The sequence below is a fragment of the Aphelocoma coerulescens genome, chromosome 4A (genome assembly GCF_041296385.1).
Source record: "Aphelocoma coerulescens isolate FSJ_1873_10779 chromosome 4A, UR_Acoe_1.0, whole genome shotgun sequence".
Lineage (NCBI taxonomy): Eukaryota > Metazoa > Chordata > Aves > Passeriformes > Corvidae > Aphelocoma > Aphelocoma coerulescens.
The window spans coordinates 11329444-11354120 of record NC_091018.1 but is presented as its reverse complement, the minus strand read 5'-3'; the positions used below and the strand labels follow the sequence as shown (position 1 = coordinate 11354120).

The following is a 24677-nucleotide window of genomic DNA, read 5'->3' as shown; positions in this document are numbered from 1 at the left end:
GGTTTATTCTGCTTCACTATAAACAGCACTCTGCAATATTCCCCATATAACTTGGTGCATAAACCATGAACTGAAAAAGATTATGAAGAGTTAATTTATTTTCACTAGATTTAGTTTATGCAGCAGGGGTGGCTGTTTTACTCATATGAGGTAATAAAGATACAGCAATATTTTTCTTTTCTGATTCTTTACATGCATTTTCCCAGGACAGAAGATACTTGGGGTTTTTTTTAAGGGTCTATGTATCTTGTTGATAATTTTATTTATTACACAATTTGGAAGAAAGAGCTTCCAGTAATATGTGCACCATTATACCTCCACATGCATGCCCATGGTGTGACATGAGCAAATTTAATTTAGTAACATGGGCTTTTATTAAACCTGGGAACATTAGTTCTCTCTAAAATTATTATGCTGCTTTCCACCTTACTGGTTGCATACTGTGGGATAACTTTGTATTTGAGCTGAGTTGACGACTTAGAGGGCCTGGTTCTCTATAAATTTAGTCCAGGCTGCTCCTGATGTCTTTAATCTGCTCCCCAGAGGCAGGTGGAATTGCACAGGTAAGAGGGTGGGATAAGAGACAGGAATTCCATATGAATGTATAATCACAAGCAGTGAGAGACTTGACTGGGATAGTACTTTGCCATGGAATGGCCTGATCCAAACCCATCTCGAGCCTGGAGCAAACGCACCACAGCTCTGGATCACACCTCTGGACCTCATGTTTGGGGACGTCTCCCCACAAGACTGTAGCTATGAACTGTCAGGGTGCTCCAGACAGCACCACCAGCAACTGGGCTCAAAAAGCCCAGGGGGCTGGCCCCCATTCTGAATATCTTGCTGTTTGAACTGCAGTGTAACTGTGCTCTACGAAATGCACTTGGAAACACCTTGGTCCATGAGGGGCCCTGAAAAGCCCCAGTGGTTCTCCTCCTCCCCCAGATACGTGATTCATATCACACAGAAGCCATTAATCCCAGCTTAGTGAGCTGTGAAAAAAAAGACACACACTCTTGTGCAGCTTTTCTTTTACTGAGTTGGGGCTTCTTCCCCTGTAAATGAACTGATGAGACACCAGAACTATCGCACTGTCTCTGGTGATGTACAACGCCTGTTTGCACAGTGGTACTGTGCTATTACTATTCATTTTGATAGTGTGTTTCCTTCCTCTCCCTGCAGTTGGTTCATCTGAATTGTCGCCAAGATGGCTGGTTGCCTTGGAAACTAATTACGGAAAGCCTTTGGTTAGAAGCAGAGTTTCAAGCATTAAACTATTTGAGAGACAGATGCAGAAATTAAGGTAATGTCTGCTAAGATGAAAGGGCTTATCCTTTATGTATAAGAAGAAAGAACCACATTTAAATGCCAGGACTGAAACAAAGCAATTTATACACAAACTGATTTTTAAAACCTGAAAGAGATGAGTGAGCAAGAGGTTTCAAAATCAGTCAGGAGCTTATAAGAGGTGACAAAGATTCCCAAAGCTATTAGAGATGGGGAGATAGGCAAATAGGGAAGGACAAAAAACTCAGGGGATCGCATGCTGAATAAACTCTAGCCAGCTCTCCCTTTCCTTCAAATACTCTGTGTCTTTAAAACACTTCTTGTGAATGTTGTTTTTGAAAAATACCTGTAGAACTAATGAAAGACCAAATCCCCTCCTCCAGTCCAGGTATGGCACAAGAAGCATCCGTGAGTACATCTGCTCCCAAAGCACACCAAATGCAGCAGGGAAAGGTGACTGCCAATGGCCCTCAGGACCTCTGCTCCAGAGACTTGTCCACAAGGGTAACAATTAGAGCAGCTCAGATAGTGTGGACACAGGCTAAACAGTGAGTGGGACCCTCAGAGGGCTCAGGGCAAACACATGCACCATTTCTGTGCACTGAAAAGCTGCACAGAAAGGTGAACTATGCAGCAAATTGTGCTTTTACGGCTACCTATTAACCGAAGTTCAAAGCAAATACAATCTCTGTATGAGCAAGATATCAATTTAAATATCATCTCCAGGATAACAGTTGACTCTCTACTTGCAACAGCATAAGTGAGCAAAGATTTTGGTTCTCTGTACATTTATTGTCACTGCAGAGGTTGCCATATAAATATGATTGTAACAGCATAACTGCATACTACAAGTGTTGTGGTAAAAATATGCAAAATATTAAAAGGAGATGTATATGTTTGCATTAGTGTGTGCATTTATCTCCCACAAATTATCATCAAACAAAAAATGAGTAACTTTTACAATCACAGAAAAATAAAAATTCTAATGGTGACTTCAGGTTCATACGTCCCTGGCACAAGAAACAAGAGTTGCTTGGCAGCAATCTTTTACCTACAGCAGCTTCCACATTTACAGTGAGACATTTCTGGTATTAATTATTATTACTACCGATCAGATACATTTAAAACTGTGCTTTAATGTCTTTTGAACACTTTTAAGCTTTGTGTGACATTACTTCAATCATTCTGCAGGATGACTAATAATGCTCTGATAAATTCCTGTCATTTAGAACCTGGCTTGTTTTATGAAATCTGATGGCTTTGGAGAGACATTCCTTTTCACAAGCTGGAAATTCTTTCCTCAGGTATGTGTGAAATGTGCTGTGTATGGGGCAGATTAACCCAAGACGTTACTCTCTCTGCTTTAGCAATTCATCTCCTGCCCTTTATGAGTTTCACAGCTGACAGAAACAGGCCCATTAAGGCACATACAGCTGTCACTTTTTACTTATGCCCATTCTCTACTTACTCTTCCGCTGGCTACGTCCTGAGGGTGACTGACCTAAGTAATTCCCCTTTCCTTCCCATATGGACTTGTGAGCTGCTGAAACTCCCTGGGTGTGAAGGGAAAGAAGTGACCTTTCATACTGCTTTACTTTCAACAATACTCCTGGGTACCTAATGAAGAAATGTCCTAAATTTTAAGTTTCTAGTTCATTGGAAATGTAAAAATGAACTGTACCAGTTTTAGAGTGATGTTACACAACAGTCTACATAGCAGATACTCTCCTGGAGCCTCAGCTGAACCCCATCCTCTGATCTGCACAGCTCCAGACAGAGGATAAAATCAGCCTGTGACATGGCTGTGGCCCCAAGCCCTGGAGAAGGCGATGGGCACACTGCTCTGGAGGGTGTGCTCCAAGCAGTGCAGTACCTTCAGAGGACATGGCATTGCTGGGCTTCAAAAACGAAGCAGAGGCTGAAGCTACCCATAGCTCTGCTTCAAGTGTCCCCCTGCATTTGTAGGCAGTTGTATTTTAAATTGCTATGGAGAACACAGGCAACCCCCCACCAGACCATCTGTTTATAATGGAACACATAAACCAGGAAGTTTACATGACAGCAATCTTGAAATTTTTCAATTACATTTTTCTCTATTGTTATTTTTAATGACTGTTGGTCAACGCAATACTGCAGTTCTGTGTTTATTCTTACGACACCCTAAATGTGAAAGTTGTTGTGCAGTGAGCACACTCCTCTGAGATCTGAGCAGCTGTTCAGAGAGAGGCAGCTGGGGCTATACTGAAAACCTGCACACCTCCATCCTAATCTCAAAATTTCAGACTCGAAGGTCAAGTCATAGCCAGTGCTTACACGGGACAAAGTTCAGTCAATCAGATTACCCTTCTTAATCCTAGAGATGCTTCACTTTAAGTTGTCTTTGACAGTCTGGCTGTCATTGTAAAACTTTGGGGATTGCATTCTCTACTGTAATATTGCTTTTGCTTTGTGAGATGCCTTCACTCAATACAGACATTGCCTTGGAGCCTAACCTTTATGACTAAGTTTGGAGATAGTGTCCTTTTGATAAAAGCATGCAGTCTCTGGAATAAACAGGTCTTTTGTAAAGTTTCACCATTTTGATCCTGAATGGAGTTTCTTCCTCCTCATTTGCCCTCAGGAGATTTTCTTCTAAATGGACATAAAGCCACTCTAGTCTGAAATACAGCTTATTATCCTGGGAATAAGAAAAACATATTTCTTAACTCAAAAACATGACTCTAAATACATGGTTGAACAGGCTAAGGCTTACTGTTAGCTCTCTGAAAAAATTTTCTTCTGTTTATGAGAACAAAATGTTATATCTATCTGTGAGAAATACAGAATATTTTAGCATCAAGGGACAAGAAGTGTGGGGAGCTTATGAATTTTGCATGACATAAGTGTTATTATCTATATGCCTGAGAGGCCAGCAGATGATTGAATTGGATATAGTTTTGTTGCACAAGGGGGATACAGATCCACATGCTCAGTGGTTATAGAACTATAGGGCAAGTGAAGAAACAGATGGCAACTTACAGAATAACTACTGATTTCTCTGCTTCCCTCTATTCTACAGCTGAAGAGGTTTGGGCAGGGTATCCACCTCCAGGACAAAATATAAGGCCTATCACAAAATCTTTTGAATGGGGAATGAAAACAGATCAGCCTGCAGTAGGAAAATTGGCACAAAACAGGTTACTCAGGCAGAGTAGGAGCTGAGGTGCCCTCTCTCCCTGACCTTATATTTACAGCTGGGAAGATCAGGTAGCAGGTACCAGATAGCCCCAAGAAGATAAATACTTCATATGACAGGCTACAGATCTTGGAAACTAGGGACATGCACATATGCCATATGCTAAAGGCGTATGGAATCACTGACTCCCATGTCTGCACATCACTGGAGGAAGGTACTGAAGTCTCAAAAGAAAATCCCCAGCTGTGTAATTGTCTTTGGATAAGCCTGAATTTTTGGAAGAGATGTATACCCGGGTCTGAACTGGTTGAAAAAATGATCAAAGGAAGAGAAGTGCACACACTGACCAGTCTGATACAGGAAAAGAGGTCACTCTTACTGAATCCAAGCACTAACACAAAGCCATGATACATGGTTCCTGGAGCAGAGCACTGACAAGCTTGCTGAATGGGCTGGCCAAGAGCCCAAAAGTCTGATAGCAAAGTCAGTGCGTGTTTAGACTGTTTAGTGGTTTACAGTCTGTTTACTTCTGCTATGACTTTTCTTCTTGAATAAGTTCTATTTAAGCCTCTGAAATCCACGGTCACTGGCAAATGCTGCTGCTGACTCAGAGAATGAAACAGCAGGTGCCACACAGTGACCACATAAAGCCCCTCTCTGGAAGGAGGCATCACTCTCAGAAGCTGATGGGAGGGTTGACCTTTGAAGTTGTGCTCCTAGGAGGCCAAAAAAGGGAGAGGAATGGAGAGGCAGCTGGGTTGAGGCAGCCTATACCAACCCTCTATGGGACACAGTTTGTCCATCAGTACTCTGACATAGCAGTTCCGACAGGTGAAGCATCTTGGCTTCCTTTTGCTCTCACTGGGAAAAAGCTTCAAACTCATCTGCAACTGTGTATCAGCAAGTGGTAACAGGCTCAGATGTCACTGCTTCTCAGCTGAGCAGCCTTCCTAGACTCAACACATAGCACTGAATTGACTTTCTAAACTGCAATAAAATGCTAGATTTGAAATATGCAAATCCAGACTTATCTCTCCCCTCAGTAATATACTATCAGCAAACACAGTTGGCTAAAAAAAAGACAACTCTCCACTCCCTTGAGCAAACTGGATGGATGGATTTAAATACCACACGTTTGTGAAAACTTTTAACTACTTTATGAGAAGATAACAAGGTAAGCAGAGGAGATGGAAGGAAAAGCCTTCAAACAATAATTGTTCAGCTATCAACCTAGGGTCCATCCCCCATTACTGACTTTCCCTGTAGAAATTTAAGTCACTGCTTTTCAGTATCCAATCAAAAAGCCTCTGGGAATTGTTGACAGAAGATATTCTTAGCACCAGGGGCACCGGCATGTTCTGTAGAGTTTGGGGAAACCTGGAGGCCCCGGTAGCAAATTTTTACTTAACAGATGCTAATCACACTGATAGAAGACTGAATTTCACATTTAACAAAATTTAAACTTCACTAGAGTTGAATTTAGAATAGTAGCAGAAGAAAAGAGTCATCAGGTTTTTTTGCTATATGGTTTGCTTGTTATGTAGCTTTCCTTTTAGGCACTGAAATGATTTGACTTTTTTTCCTCTCACTTGGACAATAGAAGAAAAAATGAGAACAAATGTAAATGAAGTTAGATCAAACAAAAGGTCTGTTTCTCAGCTGAGAGTGGGCCCAAAGAGCTCTTTAAGCTTGGCTCAGGAGTGCTCTCCTGCAGCATTTTCAGAAGAGTGGGCTGTGGGTAGGTATGGTGTTTTGCATCTTTTCTAAGAACATGAGCAAACGAAAGAAAAAAAAAAAAAAGAGAAGTTTTTTACACTTTTCAGTATGAATTTCCCAGAAGAGAACATTCACCATATTGCCTAAAAATACAGCGTAAAATGCAATGCTGTGTATTAGTATCAGAACCATACCAAAGTTAGGGACCAGCATGGCTTGTGCCCTGTTCTCTTGAGCACCTTTCCTTGTTCTGTAAGTAGCAGCTATGGCACCTGGCTGTCCCCACAGACTTACCCTCAGTGATACACCTCAAAGCTTAAGACGAACTGAATATTTTGAGAAGGAACACAGTGAATATATTTTTCATGTTTCCCAGGGTTTATGGCAGTGAAGTCAGTTTGTTGGTAGTTTACAATACAACATTTCTAAGAGATATGCTAATGCTTCATGAAATTTAAATGTTACTCTTGATCTATTCCATGTTATGAACCACAGTTAAATTTATGAAGTGGCAGTAATCAGAGGGTTTTTCTGTCTTAATGCAAGTGAATTCCCACATGGTGAATAACCAGGCAGTGTGGATTTGGTTCCACACCAGCACCAGCTTTGCTGTGAGCCCAGGCAGCAGGGTACTGTCCTGCATCTGCTCCCAACAATTTGTATGTTACTACACCTCTTCAAGCACATTGCACAGCACAACCAGTGGCACAGGCAGTCTGGGTAGCACCCTGGGATGGCCAGAGGGTATGGTCATTCCTCTGGGGCAAAGCAAACACTGGGAAAGCCATTCAAGAGCAAAAGAGTCATTCCAAATGCATCTTCTCCCACAAAGACGTTTAGACTCCATCACCCACAATTTAAGCCTGTCAACAGCACTGGCTGTGCAGAGGGGAGGGCTTTATGTACTGAAAAGTACGAATGAGTCGTTTGGACTACCAGCTGAATTTTTCATTAGCAGTATTTCCTTCTGGGAATTCTTTAAGATGATACTGTGATACTTCACTGGCTTTTCATTTGTTTCATGATCCACTTAAGAAACTGCAATCCTTACAAGCAGCCTTGATTCCAGTAATGTTACTCTGGCAGCTAAGGTTTTAGGTTCTTAACCTACTTAAAAATAATTCATTATTAACATTTGGGAAAAAATATCACAGAGATGTTTCCTGGTAGGTTACATGTAAGTGCTGCCACCAGCTATGAGCATCACTGTGGCATCTTAATTTTACTAGGTAACTGGCCAGTTGCTGGGACTCACATCTCAAAGGATACTCAATTAATTTCTAGAAATAAACAGTTCTGGACATATTAACGATGACTGTCAGAGAGATATCACAATTTCTGAAAAGCAGATACCTGTTCCAAAATGGTGTTGATTCTGTCTACTTCACAGTCAATTAAGTATCTTTTTTCTTGCCGTCTGTCCATCTCCTCTATAATTCTTCTGAACTCTTGAACATCTTTTATGCTTCCTACAGATCTGGCTGTCACTTGCCAGTTGTTCTGTACTGCTGCTTCCATAATTGCCTGAAGAATGGAAAATCCTGTGGGGGAAGAGACAATGTGACAATTTAAAAGCAGAACAAAAATAAAAACTAATTTGAATGTTTGACAAAGGGTTCACAAAAACTTGCATCATCTAAGGAGACACACACTAGCTGAGAGCCTGCAAGTGCTTCATTACTTGAGAAAACAACAGTGTAGGGACCACTTTCTTCTTTCAGTTATGCCATCAGCAAAGTCACTGACTTCAGCAGAAGGTCTTGGTGCCATATATACTGCAAGGCGTATCAGAATCTGTCCAATATACCATATTATGATCCTCTCAGGGATGTTTATGGTCATGCTGGGGTCTGCACCAGCTGAGAATAGGAGCCTGCAGCCGTTACCTGGGCAGAAGTCCATCAGACTGAGGAGCAGGACAAAAGGGGTGATTTGCCTGTGCAGACTGCAGCAATGGGTCATTAATTGGCAGGGATCCAAGCAGTGCACAAGAATGCCAATTAAGTCATTGTACCAGTCATTGGAGCCACAACCACAAGAGAGTATTTTACTGATACTTTGATTTCAAAAAAAAGTTTTTAAATATGGAGTCTAGCAGCATTAAACATACTTTCAATGAATTCATTAAGGTAATACCGACTCATTTAGCATCCTCAACACAGGAGAGAGGTAAAGAATGACCAACGACTACACAGGGGGAAATTACAGAGGCAAGCAGCATTTCATTTCTTGCGAACAGCCATGCCTCGGCAAATGGCAGAACCCAAGTCAAGTCCCTAAGTGAAAAGTGGTGGAACTAAAGACAGAATCTCTGTCAAGTCACGCTTATGTAGGAGTTATCAGATATTGATTTGCATCCCTTTACTTTAGTATGTAGCTGGGAACTTGGTGTACTACCTGTTTTCATTCAGGAAATTTGATTTTGTGCATAGTTCCAATAGTTTCAGTTCTGAGCAGATGCCAAGCAAAGACAGAGGTCATCTACTTCAAGCACACAGAGTGGTTTTCAGTAGAGTTTTATTGTACAGAAGCATATCCATGTGAGTGCTGTTTCTGTCCAGATAATTTACTTGCAAAACTTTCAGTCCAATTTTTAAGTGATACTGTGGATTTCTTATCCACAGCCAGATTTGAAAAGTTTACACACAAACACATAAACATACAGGATCAACAACCAATTAACACCAGTTCCCTACACTTCTGAAACTGAAAGGAGTTTTGAGCTACACTTTCACTGCTTTGTCAGAGACTGAAATATTATAATTTATGACTTAAACATTTTCTTGAAGGACTTTTAAAACTGTATTACAAAAGCTGCAGAGAAGACAGCCACACCCTGAATGGGGCCCTGACTGAGGTCTTACACAGCTTACTGATGAAGATCAGATAAAGTAACAACTCAGGGCTGGGGACATTCACAAAGCAGAAGCTTAACACCTCCAAGGTGGAGAGACCACAGCTCCAGGGCTACCAGCTGCCAGGCTCCCACAAACCCCCAAACCAAAGGATGGAGGGAGGAGAGGCTTTGGGTACCTTGGAAAAGCCTCTGGTCAGAGACGCAGTGACTGCCCCTCTTCCACTGTGCAGAGCCCAGCTGAGGGGTCCTCACTGGGAGGGGGAAGCTTATCCACAGCAGAAGGGGTGACATGGCCCATCACAGGGGCCCCCCTCAAAGGGGTTCCCAGACCCTGCACCAGAGCACCAGAGATGATGCAACAGACCCTCAGTGTTGCAAGGGACAGTGTCAAGTTAGCCCCTGCAAGGGGAGGCACGTGGGCGTTCCCACCTGGCCCAGAGTGTCTATTAATCCATGGGATTCTGTACTCTCTGGCGTGTGGTGTGGTGGGTGTGGCAGCGTGGCCACGGCAGCGACAGGGGACCCTCACCACCAGCAGAGCAGATGGAGGGGAGCTATGAGACATCGTTGGGACCCTGGGATGGGTGATCTGCTTCCACCTAACCCCTGTCACCTCTCCCTGTCCCCCTACCCCCCATGCACACTTCTTTTTTCCATTTCTTTCTTTCTCTCTTTCTTTCTTTTCTCTTCCTTTCTCTTTGCCCCTTTTACTATTAAATAAAATACATCAATTTTTTGGCATCAACATCTAACTTCATTTGGTTGTAATCTCGTTTCTGGAATATTTTTAACCTTCTAAGTGCTTTCCAGTTTATGCACAGAGATTTAGCTTTCTTTGCTTTTGTGAGTTTAAACCGGATTGTAACATGCTGCAAATTACACCAATAACTATTCTGAACTCAGACATCCTTGTAGAGGTACACTGATAACAAAAAACTTGTGCTGCAGCCTGATCTTCCACAGCCTGCTGTGAATCTGCAGTGGCTGTCTGAAGCCAGAGGAGCTGCACCATTACCTCATTACAGACACAAACAAGGGAAGAGTGATTTTCTGGATTACAATTAGATTATTGTAATTTACCGTGTGACTTCCTTAGGTCTCACTCAAATGCCCTCACTTTCCCTGTGCAGCCTCCTTGATTCTTAATGCTTTTCCTTGTATGAATGCACTTTACTATCCCATGAAAGGTGGTGACAATTAATATGTACACTGGTTGAGAATTCTTTCTGGCATCTTCTTTCCTCTGAGACTAGTGAAAGAGAGGCATTTACATATGTATAGTACAATGAACTCAGTCTTCCTTAACATCATATTTTACAAAAATGGTTGTGATGTCTGTGACAGCATTGTGATTCCATTACACGTAGGAGGAAGATCTAAGCCTAAGATACCTTTTTGGCTGCAAATGAGGAACTTTTATGTGGAAACATAAATACCACTAATGGGGATTTACGAATGCTCTGTGTACGAAGATGTGCTTTTAAAAAGACACGATTCCACTAAGTAATAAATATTTACAACTTTGTTTCATCATTCATATAACATCTAAGTATGAACCTTGAGCTTGCTGTAAACAACAACAGTCCATAAGTCCAGGTTTTTTTACTCCAGATTGAACAAATCAGTTCAAAATATTATGAAAAACTGACACTTCAAACATACCTGTAGCTCTATTTTTTGCTAACAACACATACAAAGCTTGTGAACTGTCTCAAGGAAAGAAGGAAAATGAATATGCTGGAGTGAAGATGCCATTGGTTGACTGCCATGCTCCCGGTTTCAGTTAACACTGAGTAAGAATTTCCTTTGTCAAACCTTGAATATCTCAGAAGAAAGCTGGGGAATTTTCCTAATTTTGTGCAATTGCATGTTTGTGGGGGTGTGAGTATATGTGTTTTTGTATGCATGTGAATTAGTCAGTGGTTACCATTTCAAGAAAGAGAAGAGCAAGATTACTCAGCAGCCTTTCTCCTATGCATGAAAATACAACTACAGTAAACTGAGAGTGAAAAGTGTCAGAGCTTTGTAATTTCTGTCTTCTCTGCCTCCTGTTTCTCCTTGTCACATCAAGTCTTTACAATCACAGTCCCCTCTACCCTTGCCAGTTCTTGAAATCCTCCCTATGGGTACCATCTCTGCTGTGCCAGCTCCTCTCTCTTGGGCCCTCTCCCATCCTTGCTTTGACCATTTGCCCTTCCTGCAGCACCTCGTTAGGCCAGTCCTCTGATGATCTTTACAGAGCCCATTCCTCAGGTTTACTAAAGCTTGGTGCAAACCTCCTGCTCTCAGGAAGGCAGCACTTGCAACCTCGCTGTTCCAGAGTCAGGTCTCTCCCCATGTCTAATGCCTTCAGCGCCATTTACTGCATTTTACATTGTTACCCATCACGTGGTATTTCCGTAAACAACATGTTCCAGGCTCCAGCTGTACTTTACCATTAAAAGAGCAGTTACATAAGCAATATGATTGTTTAACTAAAAGGACCATTTTATCTTCAAATGTGAACTTTTATTTCTCTTTAGCATAACAACGCAAGCTGTGCCATTTTGGGAGCACTGCCTGGGTGATGGACAGTGTGCACTGTCAGTGATCAGGCCTGCACACAGTGCTTTTCCACACCCTGCCCTCAGGACACACACCTGTGAAAGCTCCTCATGAAATGCTCACCCCTGAGCACCCTGGAGGTGCAGAACTCTTACAGGTACCTCTCATCTCATTCCCCCTAAAGGAGAAGGCAACAGCCAGCCATGGCAAATATCTCTGGTCTGAAGTTTTTGTCTGGTGTGCATCACATCTACTCCAAAAGACTAAAGAACTGGTAATTCACCACAGGTCTGTGGAGAAGTTGTGCAGGAAGGGCTTTTATCAATACTGTTGCCAATTCATACTACTTCCATCAAGACAGACAAAAAATATTAGTTAAGGCAAGAAAAACTGTCATCCTCCTAGAAGATTACAGCAATGAGATTATCTTGAAATGGGTACATAATACCATCACCAAAATTCAGTGGCTGCTCATTCTGTAGTCATTAATACCAATACAGACCACAAGCAAAATTTATCTAGACTCTAATCTGATCTTTCTACCTCTTTTTTTAGTCATACCTTGGATGTGAAAAAGTAGTAGGATAAAAGGCAGGCATTTTTCTGGAAGCACTGTTTCTGAGGTTAGTTCATCTGAAGGCACCACATCCCTTCTCTGCACTATGTTATTAAAAAGGTGCCATTACAGATTTAAGAATAGTCTGGTCACATAATGGCTGTGGCCATACTTGCCAGGTCATGTAACACACATGTTGCTCTTGTTATCTTTGAAGGCAACCTCACAAGTCAATCTGATCTGCACCACTAAAAGCTTAGATGACCCTGGCCTTAACATTCATATATGCCATTGTCTGGCTTATTCTTAAAATATCAATGAATTCAAAGAGCTAACCCTCATCTAAACAGCCTGCAAAATGATTGGGCTGAAGGTAAGTACAGCAATAAAACTAGAACAAAACAGGTGCCCAGCCTGCCTCTCAGTGAGCTGAAGCAAGTATTTTGAGTTTTGCAGACTGAAGCATGCAAAGAAAGAAATCATTCTATATAAATTTCCCTTAAAGCAGGGAAAATATTTGTTGCAATGCTATCTCTGTTCTTTAAGCAACCCAGATGGAATTACATTCTGGCCAGTCCTCCCTGAAGCTGGACTAAGAAACAAATTCAGCTAGTATCTTCCTACTTTTGCCAGGGAAGTAAAGTCTGTGACTCAGCCCTTCTGATCATTCCTTTGATACAAGCATCTCTCCACTGATCCTACTAACACAAGAGAAGAGGACATTTCACTCTTTTGCATCTCTGAAAGCTCACAAAACTTCTCCCACATCCACATAGGCAAAATTCATCTCAGTAATTTTCTCAGCCCTATGAAATTCTATGTGCTACATGACTGAACTTACTCTTGTTTAAATAACAGCAATCATTAATGTGACATGACTAAACAATCACACTGGAACATCTGTAGTGCCACATGAGCCCTTGCAGTTGGCACCAAAGTACTTACTGAAAAAAGTTACCACTTATTTAAATCTCTTTTCCTGAATGTTCTTGCTAAGATCTCGGACCTTTAGCCTTCTACAGAAATGAAAGAGCACTTGCTCTTCCTTTTGCCTTGATGAGTACCAACGATCTATGAGGGGTGTATTTTCCTGACATGCAGCATGCTTGTGCCACCTGAATGAACATTAGCTCTGATCTGAATACGAGTGTTTTGAACTATGTATGTGGGACGTGATACAAAGATCTATGCCTCTGGCCCACGAGTGAACTTCAGGGACTTAAGTGTCGAGCTGTGTTTGTCAAGAACACAATGAAATCACCAAAAAGGAAGCCATCCAGGCAAGCGATTCCCCATGACAAATACAATTTCTATGACGCCAGCTTACACTTCAAGTGTACCAGAGGTCGGTAAGTTGAGATATACTTGGATATTCTGTGTGTTTGGCACTGAACCTAACACTAATTTGAAAGCAAACAGATCAACATGTAAGGCACGAGTAAAAAAAAACAACTAGCCAAGCCCAAACATTCCCCATCATCCAAAATCCCAACATGTCTGTGGGGTAAGTACGCTTTGCATAACCCAGGTCTGCTTAAGAACTTCATAACCAGGGGAAGAAGCAACGAACAAGCTGCTAAATGAGTCACCAGGAAGCAATTCAGCAAATGCTGAGGACCCTGGAATGCTCTTTCTGCCTAACAAACTTACATTCAAATTATTAACTAAAATAGAGTAAGTGCAATCCATCTGGTTTTGACCTGATCACTTCTAGCTGGTAACCAACATGTAAAGTGTTACACTCCACTACTCTGGTAGCAGACAACCTTCTAGATCAAGCAGCAAACACATTCTAATGATTTTTTTATTATTATTTCTGCTTTTTCTGTTCTGTACACCTCTAGTTTCCCCTGTTTAACTATGGTACTGCAACCTGTCATCCATAAACAGAGAAATATGCACAAATAGGTATGACAGCTTGGTTGAGTGAATGTGAACTTGCCTGGCTCTAAAGGAGAATTTACAGGAACCATCTGGTTCACATTTGTTAGGGATGGGATACAGCTAAAACTGCAGAAATTCAGAGCTGCTGAATGCAAGTGAAATACCTTTTTTTTCCCCTAAATGGCTCTTTCTGAATCCATTTCACCTTGATCTATTCTTTCATAACAACCTTGCATCTAACTCATCTCTCATTTTATTCAAGTTTTAGGTCAATGCAACTACAGTGTTTTTGAATTAAGCTGTGCCAGTGTAAAATGAGAGCAATGTAGTAAGGGATCAAAGAGTTCAATAACCAAGGACAAGACAAAAAGATGCCGTAAGCAATGCTGTCACTTCCGTAGGGGAACTTATTCATGTGACTTTCACAATGTTGTGGGCAAATCTGCTGGTGTAGGACAGATAGGGATCCCTCAGTACAAGGATAGGATCCGAAGTTTATCAGAAGAGCTGTGTTCTAGTTTTAGCTTTGCTATGCAAATCTTTATTTAAATAATTTTCAAAGGAATATTAATTGAGTGAACAGCTTCTATATAGAGACTGGAAACAGAACAGACAAGATGGAACCACTTCAAAATCAGAGTAAATTCCACTTGAGGAAAATATAACAGGTAAAAAATTTTGTAGAGAAGGCAGAACTAGCACAGAAAATCAGAAAAAAGAATAACAAATTTTGAGAAGTGACAAAAGGTGAAGAGCACTGTGTTGTCCAGTGGTATGGGCTGTAGGGTATCCTCTGTGTACTGATGCTGATGAAACTGATACTGATGCTACCAGAGTTGTGAGGGCACTCTGTCACCAGACAGTGCTGAGATCTGGGAGACATGGGCCTAGGAGTAGTGGAGAACTCTTCCAAAGGGAAAATTTTTACATGCAAATGGAAAAATTGTAAAATGACATTAGCATTAAAAGTAATTAACTTCCAAGCTTTAGAATCTCTGAATAACAAAAAAATAATTAAAATGCCTAAGTACATTACTCCACAGAGTCCAGGGCTTTGTCTGTCCAGCAGATCCCAAACCCTAAAACTAGGCAGTAAGCATGGTACTGTCACACACGCAGTGAGATACAAATCTATGGAGTTAAATTCCTATGATATTTATGACCAACACCAATTTCCCTGAGTGCCCTGAATTCTCCAGCAAGGACATGCTCCAAGTGCCATCAGCAAACCCAGAATAAACCATTTTTTGACTATCCTGCATCCTACTGGTATCAGGAAGCTAACACCATAACCTTAGTACAATATCACAGCCTTGCCCAGATGCAGGTTTCTGTAGAGGCTTCTTTCCCTTGTTTTCTTCACCTTTGAGCTCTTCTAGCTCACAAGTGGTTTTGCAGCCTCACTTACTGCCTCTTCCATGGAGCAAGCAAGAAGCCTTGCTGCTTGCAACAGACCAGCCTTCAGCTGTAAAGCATTTGAATGATATAATCAGAACAGAATTTTCTTTGGGTAAAAATAGAAGAAACCAAGATACACAGATATTACCAGCCATTTCCTCCAGACCCACCAGAGGTGTTGTTTTTTTTTTTTTTGGTTTTTTTTGGTTTTTTTTTTTGTTTGTTTGTTTTGTTTTTGTTTTCATTACCCCTGTGCATTGGTAACTGAAAAAAACAGATCTAGTCACCATGGATAGAAAATATCTCAGCCATAATCTCCCTGACATCAGACACCATGAGCTGACTATAATGAAGCCTAAGTGGACTTCATCTGTCCTTAACTTCAGGCACATTTGGATGACAGTCTCTTATATTCTTCTTCTAGTAGGGAGGGAAAGAGAGAGATGCCACGTAATTTTTCTGTGTTTGAAACATGCATGGAAATCAATGGAAGAAAACACATAAAAGAATAAAGTTGTGTAAAGAGTCATCATCAGGTATCACTCACAATGTCTACCTGTAATTGAAAAACTAAACCAGAACAAAAATCCCAATGTGTTGACTAACACTCAACCCATGAGGCTGATTACTGCATGTTAAAAGTACATATCTAATTGTGTTTATATATTTATCTCAGAAAAAAATATTCTAATTAGGAATCAAAGAGTTAACAATTATCAGTCTAGAAAAGACAACCTGTCTGCTAAACAACAGTAGCACATTCCATTTAAAGCCACATTCCATCCATATGGCATCCCAGAATACATTTTTCTCTTATTTACTAGAGCAAGCTGAATAGCTCCAAGCCCCCAGTGAGCTGGGATACTGATGGGAACCATTATTTATTACTCCAGGTAAAGTTGCATAATTGTGATACAATTACAAATAGAGTTAAGAAGGAAAGTATTGCGGGGAATTATCATCTGAGAAAGGAAATAAAAATTAATTCTTTTTAAGCTTAAATAACTTTTTTAGCCAAAAGAGAGAATCACTGCCTTTATTCTGTTAAAGGCAATAGACGTTCTGGAAAAAGGAAACTTACTCATTTATCAACAGCAGAGGATTTTGAAAATACCTAAACTGACTTCATATATTCAAAGAGTGAAAAACATAATTTTAAGGTATGCTGTAAATTTAAAAATATTGGGAACAGAAGTTAACTCTTTATCACAATACATTAGGGTTTTTAGTATGAGTGTGCAAGAGTATTGCTGTCTGCCTTCTCTTAAACACGTTTGGAACTACTGAGTCTAAAAAGTGATAAATATTATTCCTTTGAAGAAACAATCACAGGAGATTATGGTAATCAGACTATGAATCGAAATACATATTCATCATAAAAAAACCCTGGGTTCACCTCAGATAAATGTCTTGGAAAAAAATAATACTAGTTGAATTGTCCTCAGTTATAGTAAAGTTATTCTTTCTATCTGACCTTCAGTCAATCATGTTAGAAAAATATTTATTCCTCTTCCTAACCTTTATCTACACTTTCCTTTTTCAAACTACCTGAGCAAACAGATTTTATGCCTCTGAGAATTTTCATTAACAGATGCTATCAGCCTTTCAAAGTCTCTCTTCATCAACATCTCACCCTTTAGTAGCCAGCATTTTAATTGCCCTTGCAGCTGGAATATGTCTTACAGCTCAACCCATAAGTTAATTTCCTTTTATTTATTCTGAACACACACACACACACACACAAAAAAAAAGCAATCAAAGGGTGACTACTGATCTTAAAAGTATTCTGAAATTTAAATGACGTTTTTTATGGTAATATAAATGATAATTTATGGATCCATATTCACAGTCTGCGTGTGTGTTTCTTTTTTGTCACTTAACTGGCTATTCCTGCCTCGTTTTTGCTAATAGCTGGCAATATGGAGCTTTTATATAGCACTATTTCCTAAGTTTTTTCATTATAACATTTCTCTTAATAACAATGATGTATTTGTTAATGACAAGGCCTCATATTAATTCTAAACTAGTCTGTATACCCCCCAACTACTTGGTAATACAGATTTAGTCTGAATTGAGCTTGAACATACAAATATAGTTGTACTGCATTGACCAGAGCACAGAATGTATCATCTGACCTCCTTTATACTGATTCCTCCTGTAGTGATGGCCCAGGATGACAATTTACAAAGTTACTGGAGAATTCACATGGCATCAGTAGGCAACACCTAACCCAGCACAAAGCTTGGGGGTAACAAGTTACCTTTCAGAACACTTCACTCAGATGTGGTGGCAGAATGAGGATGGGCTGGCTCAGTGCTCTGTATCAATGACCTGACTCCCTTCCTTCTTGCAGCACAATGCTCTGTGTCTCAAAAAGAATCTGGTTTATTCTGCAGGGTGGTGACACACAACAGGCTCATGTAAGCTGCAGATTAGAAACTTCCACTGCCTGCCAGTCAGGAAATCCCTTTGGCTTTACCTGCTATTCAGAAAGAGACCAAAGGGGAAACAATCCCTTGCTTTTATTATTCAACCTTGTAACCTTTGGCTCTTTTGCACCAAAAATCACTAAGAAATTTAGCACCAGATATCCCTCCTCTCCTAACACACAGAATATGTTTTGGCTGTTGTGTTATATTTTGCACCTTCTAAATACAGGGATTGGAGCCAGTAAGCTCAGATGGGGGAAGAAACCCCAGATGTGTGTCAGATCTGTGGTCAGTTACTGCACATGCTGTTCCTGATTTAGCTCAGGAAGGCAGCTCACATGAAATATTAGGCTGAATTATACAGAAATGTGCAAACATTTCAGCATAAGGATTCACTAAACAGAGACAGGGATGTGATTCAAACATTTAGCTCTGGCTTCATCTCTCCAAGTTTTGATGGGCTCAGTTGGGGAAGGAAACAGAGAGGCATTCTTGGAGTTGGCTCCACAAACCAGCAAGGTCTGGGCTTCAGATCCAGACTTTTCTACAGCATGAGATATTTACAAAAAAATAAGAAAAAAAGGTAACATTGCTTAGGCATAGGCAGATTTTGTCTAATTTACTGCTCTGATAATTGACAACTGGGAAATACCAGTATGACAGGCTTCACAGAGAAACTGGACTCAGGGAATAACCTGTATGACTTCAAAGGAAACTTCAGCAGAAGCTCAGCCTTACCTTACGATCACCTTGGGCAAAACCTGGTCCTGCATATAAAGAACCTTTTGACAGACACGCATATGCCCTCAAAATTTGTCCAAAAATTAGCATAATGGAAGTGTGCACTGCTGGATCACCATGAACACGGAACAGTATCAGCAAAAGGTCATGCATTCTTCATGAATTCATGTCCTCCAGATCTTTGTTAACTGCTGCTGAGCTACAGACTCATATCTATCCATGACGCTACAGTAAAATCACTGAACATGTACAACTGTGTTTCTTAGTTTTATCTTACAAATAAATGTAGAATAAAAGTCTTGTTCTTGCATGTGTATGTGGTAAATACTAAAGATTCTGTTAAATGATCTAGAAATGGCAGTAACCAGAGAATTTGAAACAGCTAATACTTTTGCCTATGATTCTCTCAGAAACAGGCTCACTTCACAGTACAGCAGAGGTAACATTTTCACAGGTATCTGTCTTCCATTTTCAAAAGTGACTTGGGTTGGATGGTGGGAGCAGGTTTTCAGAGGCAATTAAGTTGCAGATGCAGAAGAACCTCATCAGGTGAGGTACCTGCATTCCACTGCCTTCAATGACAGCCACACATAGCCCTCATTGATGTGCTTTTCACAATGTCACTCTGTGTGTGTTGAAACCCTAAACACCTCTGAAAGACCTGTCCTGTGTGCCTTTGGAAATCACTTACCAAAATAGGATATCTGCATCGCAGGATATGTACTCTGTGGCCTGCTTAAAAGTGGCACAGAATTCTCTACAGAATATGTGTTAATTAGTTCTTTCACTGCAACGTGTTCAACAAGTGCACAGATAAGGACTGTCTGACTAAGAGGGATGTACATATATCTGAGACAGACTATCAATTGTTAGTTTGAAGAAGAAAAAGAAGATAGAAAATTCCCTTCCAAGGTTGCAGAGCAGTAGATTATCTATTACAAGGAAGTGGTTGCACATAAGCCACATACTCCCTGTTTTCATAGTTTCAAACTAAATTGTTCTTAATGTTTTCTCAGAATTGCTTTGTAAAATTAGGCAGCTGTAGCAAACACATCCTTGAGACCAGACAGGCTCAGTACTCTGATTATGTTGGGCTTTACACACAAAAATGCTGCCAAGTGTTATTATTTAAAATACTTATATGTTATTTGAATATTCAATCTGATATTCAGTGAAAAAAAGAACTCTTTTATTCCATTTGCTTTGATATTATACTGATGCATGCATGACTACTCTTCCATGAATCCAAAGCCTCACAAATCTGATTGCATGGTTAGCAAACTACAATGGTTAGCAAACTAAAATATGTAAGAACTTTAGCATTATCTAATCCGAAGGAGAAAATATACAGTAACTGGCATACACAGCTAGAGGCCCAAGCACTGATAGTTCTGATCTCCCAGTTTACCATTACTGTAGTCTTTCAAGGAAAGAAAGATTTCACAGAACAATGGAGGTCCCTGGCATGAAGAGTGGAAAAGTTGTAAGCGTTTTGCACAAATCAACACTGTAAACCAAAAGGTTCTCGTTCCATCACTGCCCTACTATGGTAGGGTGACACTTCTTGTCTACTTCTATTTTTTACCCCCAAGTAAACAAAGTAAGATTTCTTTAACACTTTCTACCACTGTAGTTATCTCTGTGCAGGTATGAAATACAAGTTAAAACCAGGTCGGTCACGCCTGCAAGAAAATGGAGTTGACTTCAATAAGAAATTTCCATCTAACCTTACTAATTATTAATGTACAGATGTTCTAGGCTCAAAATATTATGCCTGTGCTTACTCCAGGGAGCTGGTCCCCCCTGATTGTACTCAGTACTAACCAACACTCTCCCTGCAGTGAAATAGCTAGCCAACGTTTCTTCTTATAGCAAAAAGTTCTATTATTGTTGTTTCCAAAAAAAAAAAAAAAAAGGCAATAAAAGTGCAAACATTTATAAAGCATATTCTTTAAACACTAGATTATGATTGTGCTATGTAAAATAGTGTAAGAGGTCTAGAATCACATTCCAGCTATAGTGCTATGTTTAACAGCTCCCACTAAGGTCTTAGCTCTCAGTGCCAGATATTCTTGCTCACTGTTTGGAACATGCCCCATCCCTTCATTGATTCCTTTTCTTTTTATTCTTTTTAATGCAGCAAAAGTTTTGTCCCTTTTTTAGAAGGTCTACACTTTGCATCTCTCTCCTCGTTCTTTGGATATCCCTTTTGTCTCTCCTGTAATGGAAATCTTGTCTTCACTCCCGTCTTTCAGAAATAGCACTGTTGTCCTCCTCTGCTACACTTCATGGCTTCTACTCAATTTACTTCCCCCATCGTGATTCACCTCTGTCACTTTGGATGACATGGAACTGAGGGACAATTCAAAATAAAGGCACTCTGAAATACAGAGGGCTGAGACCATGATCCTCCTAGCATGCAGTGAAGCACATCCTGTCTACACCTCCATTGATTTTGTTACATCAGTGATCCAGGTACTCTGGGATAAACCACTTCAGACCTTCAGCCTATCCTAAGCACACTTCCAAATGTCCTCTGTACTCAGGAAATGAGTGGATTTTTCACATTATCTATCCCGAACAACAGAACAAAAATAACTTGACTTTCTAATTCCTCAGCCTTCCACATAATACTCCCACCTCATTTTCCACATACAGTAGTATTTTATTCTCCCTCTTACATCCTGGAACTGCAACACCTTGGGAGTGAAGCAGGAAGAGAGCTAAATTAACTGTGTATGTTCTAGATCTTGCCCATTCCCTGCCAAGAGTTTTAAAACACCGACAATTAACATTAGCCTAAATCTGCTTCAGCTAAAGCCATGTGGCATTTTTGTGGGAATTCAGAGATCATTTGCAATTATTCCAGCCATATTTCCAAAGAGATTAGTGTGTATTATTCCAGAAAGAGTTTACAAAAGATCTAAGCATCTAAACCTGAATGACAGGAAAGACCCTTTGCCATTCTGAATTTAAAATATATAAAATAAACTGGCCAAATAAGAGAGAAAGGATAAATTTGAATTCAAATTATCACATTTTAGAAAGTCACAGAGAAAAATCTACAGCCAACTGACATGTTATTCAAGCAGTATGGAAAAGTCTAATACACTGGACATACCTCCCATTGACTCCTCTAGGAATTCTAAAGGGAGCTGAACATCTGATGTGGCACAGGAAAGCTCTTCCTTGCTATTATTTGTATTTTCTTGCTTGATTTTCCTCTTAAATAAAATACATTATTGACAATTTGAGAAAGATTTCACTCCCTACTGAAGATTCAGTTCCTGTGTCCTTCACATAGTTTCTCAGAGCAACAACACTGAGCATGATCTTCTAACACACTCTGGACCCACCTTTAACACTCCAGTACCATGGGATTGCTTTGAAGTACTCAGGGAGCTTCTGCACCAGCAGTTGTCTTTGAAAGAATGACTTAAATTTGCACTTGGCATTTGTAGACCAAAGTTGTGCCTTTTCTCCCAAGTGTTCCAGAATAACATTACCAGCAAAGAAAGGGGGGAGATGAAGGCTCTGATGTAGCAGCACTCAGACTGCATTAAAGCAGTTGCTCCCCACTCAGGTGGAATGTGATGGAAGCCAGCTTTTCCTTACTTTGATGGATCAGACTGCATCACTCTACACTGCATAGTAAATAAAACTGCAACACCTGTATCTGACGTACACATATTGACCTCAGTGATGTATTGCTAAAAGGCTATTTCACATATTCTTTCTCCCAAAAGCCACATGAATAATACACTTCATTTCTTTGGAAAGGATCCCAAGGAAACAAAAGTAAAAGGAAAAAGGGATACATCTTTAAAATATTTCTATGGTGCTCCTTTTCTATTTTTTTTTTGGCCAGAAGCCATGTAATTCTTTTCTGGCTGGCTTGTTCTGTCACAAACAGAATGACCTTTATTGAATAGTCAGGAAATGCGATGGTTTTAACACAGCTACAGTTGTGGTGATACTGATGCACCAAGATTGTACCCTTGCTCACAAAATGCAGAGGCTCCATTGGGTATTATCAAAGCAACTCAACAGCAGCTGAATGCAACAATCCAATTAGTGAAACAAGCACAGTTCATGCATAAAGTCTCTTCCAGGAACCACTAGAAAACAAGACCCCAATGTACAGAGACTTGCCATTTAAACTACATATTTCTATTAACCTCAGAAGAAAAAAGGATTACCTTGCAGTTTGACATATCTAAAAAGACCAGAGATCTAGAAGGGGCCTTCTTATAACACTGTGGTAGAACTGGCTGCTAGAACACAATAGGGTGCAGTGGTCCCTTATGATCAGGGCCACAGCTGATGGTAGAGACACCAACTTCTCCATTCTCCACAAGGAGTACAAAACAAGCTTGCTCTCCTGGCAGGGCAATTTTTTGTTATGTAGCTTAATGGATTTTGGAGTCCCTTCCGTGTTGCTTAAGGTTTTTGCTTTGAAAACTGATAGGATGAATGAAAAGCTCCCAGTTTTAACAGGATTTTCATCCTAGTATTTGTAAAGCCTGGTGTGAGAATGAACAATACATGCCACCAGGACTAAGAGATCAGAGTCTTAACACTCCATTTTGTCTAGGTGATCTATTCCATCTGTGAAAATACTCTCACCACTACACAAAGCAACTTTGTGCCATGGCTTCATTTGAATCCTGTGGTGCCACAAGTACCATTCATCTTCTGTACAAGGCAAGACAAAAACTACATAAATTAGGCTGCCTGTCTGGAAAGTAACAGGCAAGAAATATGACAGCAAGCAAACCTGACTGCTCGTTGTCTGGTGGTTCTTATGTCTGGCTAGGACCTACTCCCATCACCCTTGCCTCTTGAGTAGGTCCTTACAAATAGGCATGGTTCTGGCAAGTTTCTGATAATCTTTCCTAACAAAAATACAAACTAACACTTGGGGCAAAGGGAAAGCATCTCTCATTCTCACCAATAAAACAATGTTTAAGAAGTCTACAAAGATAATGCGTGATCATCACTATTCAACAGTATGGAAACGTCATGGGAACAAGACCACAGTGAGATGAAATAAAACAAACATGGAAAATTTTGCTCTGCAGCTGAACAATTGTAACCAAAACTTGCTATATTTGTTGGAGCAAAATGCATTAATAATAATAATTTTGTGCTTTTTTTACTTAGAAAGTGTTTATAAATATCTATAAATGATAAATGAATTTCAAATAATTTTATACAATGCAGAAGGGCAATAATTCCATAATTTAATGAATTAAAAATCATAACTAAACATCTGATTTGCTTTTGACCAAATTTAATACAGGAATATATTTACAGTATGTTTACACTATCTTAACTTACTTACTATAGTTATTAATACAATAAAACCAAGTGTGGATGATAACAACTAAAGGCAGGTATGCAAGTAATTCTAGTCTCAGTAAAATTATATTCTTGGACAAAATAATATGATAAAATATTTAAATAATATGGGGATGTTACTAAAGTAATGTCCTGATAAGTTTCTTTTTGGCCAAAAAAGCAGCATATTTATTGTCTGTAAAGTGTGGTCAGTGACCACTCAGATTTTTGATACCCTGCATATGTATGTGGACTTATAACTTCACTTACTGTTTATGGAAATGTCCCACTCACAACTGCAGCTCCTTTAATTCAGTAACAAAGTTGGTGAAATTTTTTTTTCAATTGACATTACACTCATTGGAAGATCAGACCTTTAGGACAGAAGGGGACCACAATGATAAATTGATATAGGCCAAACTGAAATTATAATTAAGGCTGAAAAAAAGAAAGGAAGATGTTTTTCTAAATGAAAGTTAATGACACTTTAAAAACTGAACAAAGATTAAACTAAAAGTTAGGCTTGAAATAGCATGGACCAGATTTCTTGCAGAAAAACTAACACTTTTCAGCTTGGTCCAAAATGAATTTTGCAATTTCTGTTTCACTCAACATTTCCCACTCCTTCTCAGGTTCCACTCGACTTTAAGTTATTCTTTCTATGCTGTAATTCTGTCAGGCAGGAAAGAAAATATACATTTTTTACTTATGTTGAAGAGCCTAGTGTTATGTTATCACAGAATAAAGTAA

The 24677-nt window shown here is 39.9% G+C and overlaps 1 protein-coding gene across 5 annotated transcripts in view; it reads right to left on the bottom strand.

Annotated features, from left to right (window-relative positions):
- GRIA3 (glutamate ionotropic receptor AMPA type subunit 3) overlaps positions 1-24677 on the bottom strand; it is a 147088-nt gene that overhangs the window by 73938 nt on the left and 48473 nt on the right. For all 5 annotated transcript variants that reach the window (XM_069015327.1, XM_069015329.1, XM_069015330.1 and 2 more), the window contains exon 4: positions 7532-7719. In XM_069015327.1, coding sequence (XP_068871428.1) covers positions 7532-7719 — 188 coding nt within the window. The remainder of the gene's footprint in view (positions 1-7531; positions 7720-24677) is intronic.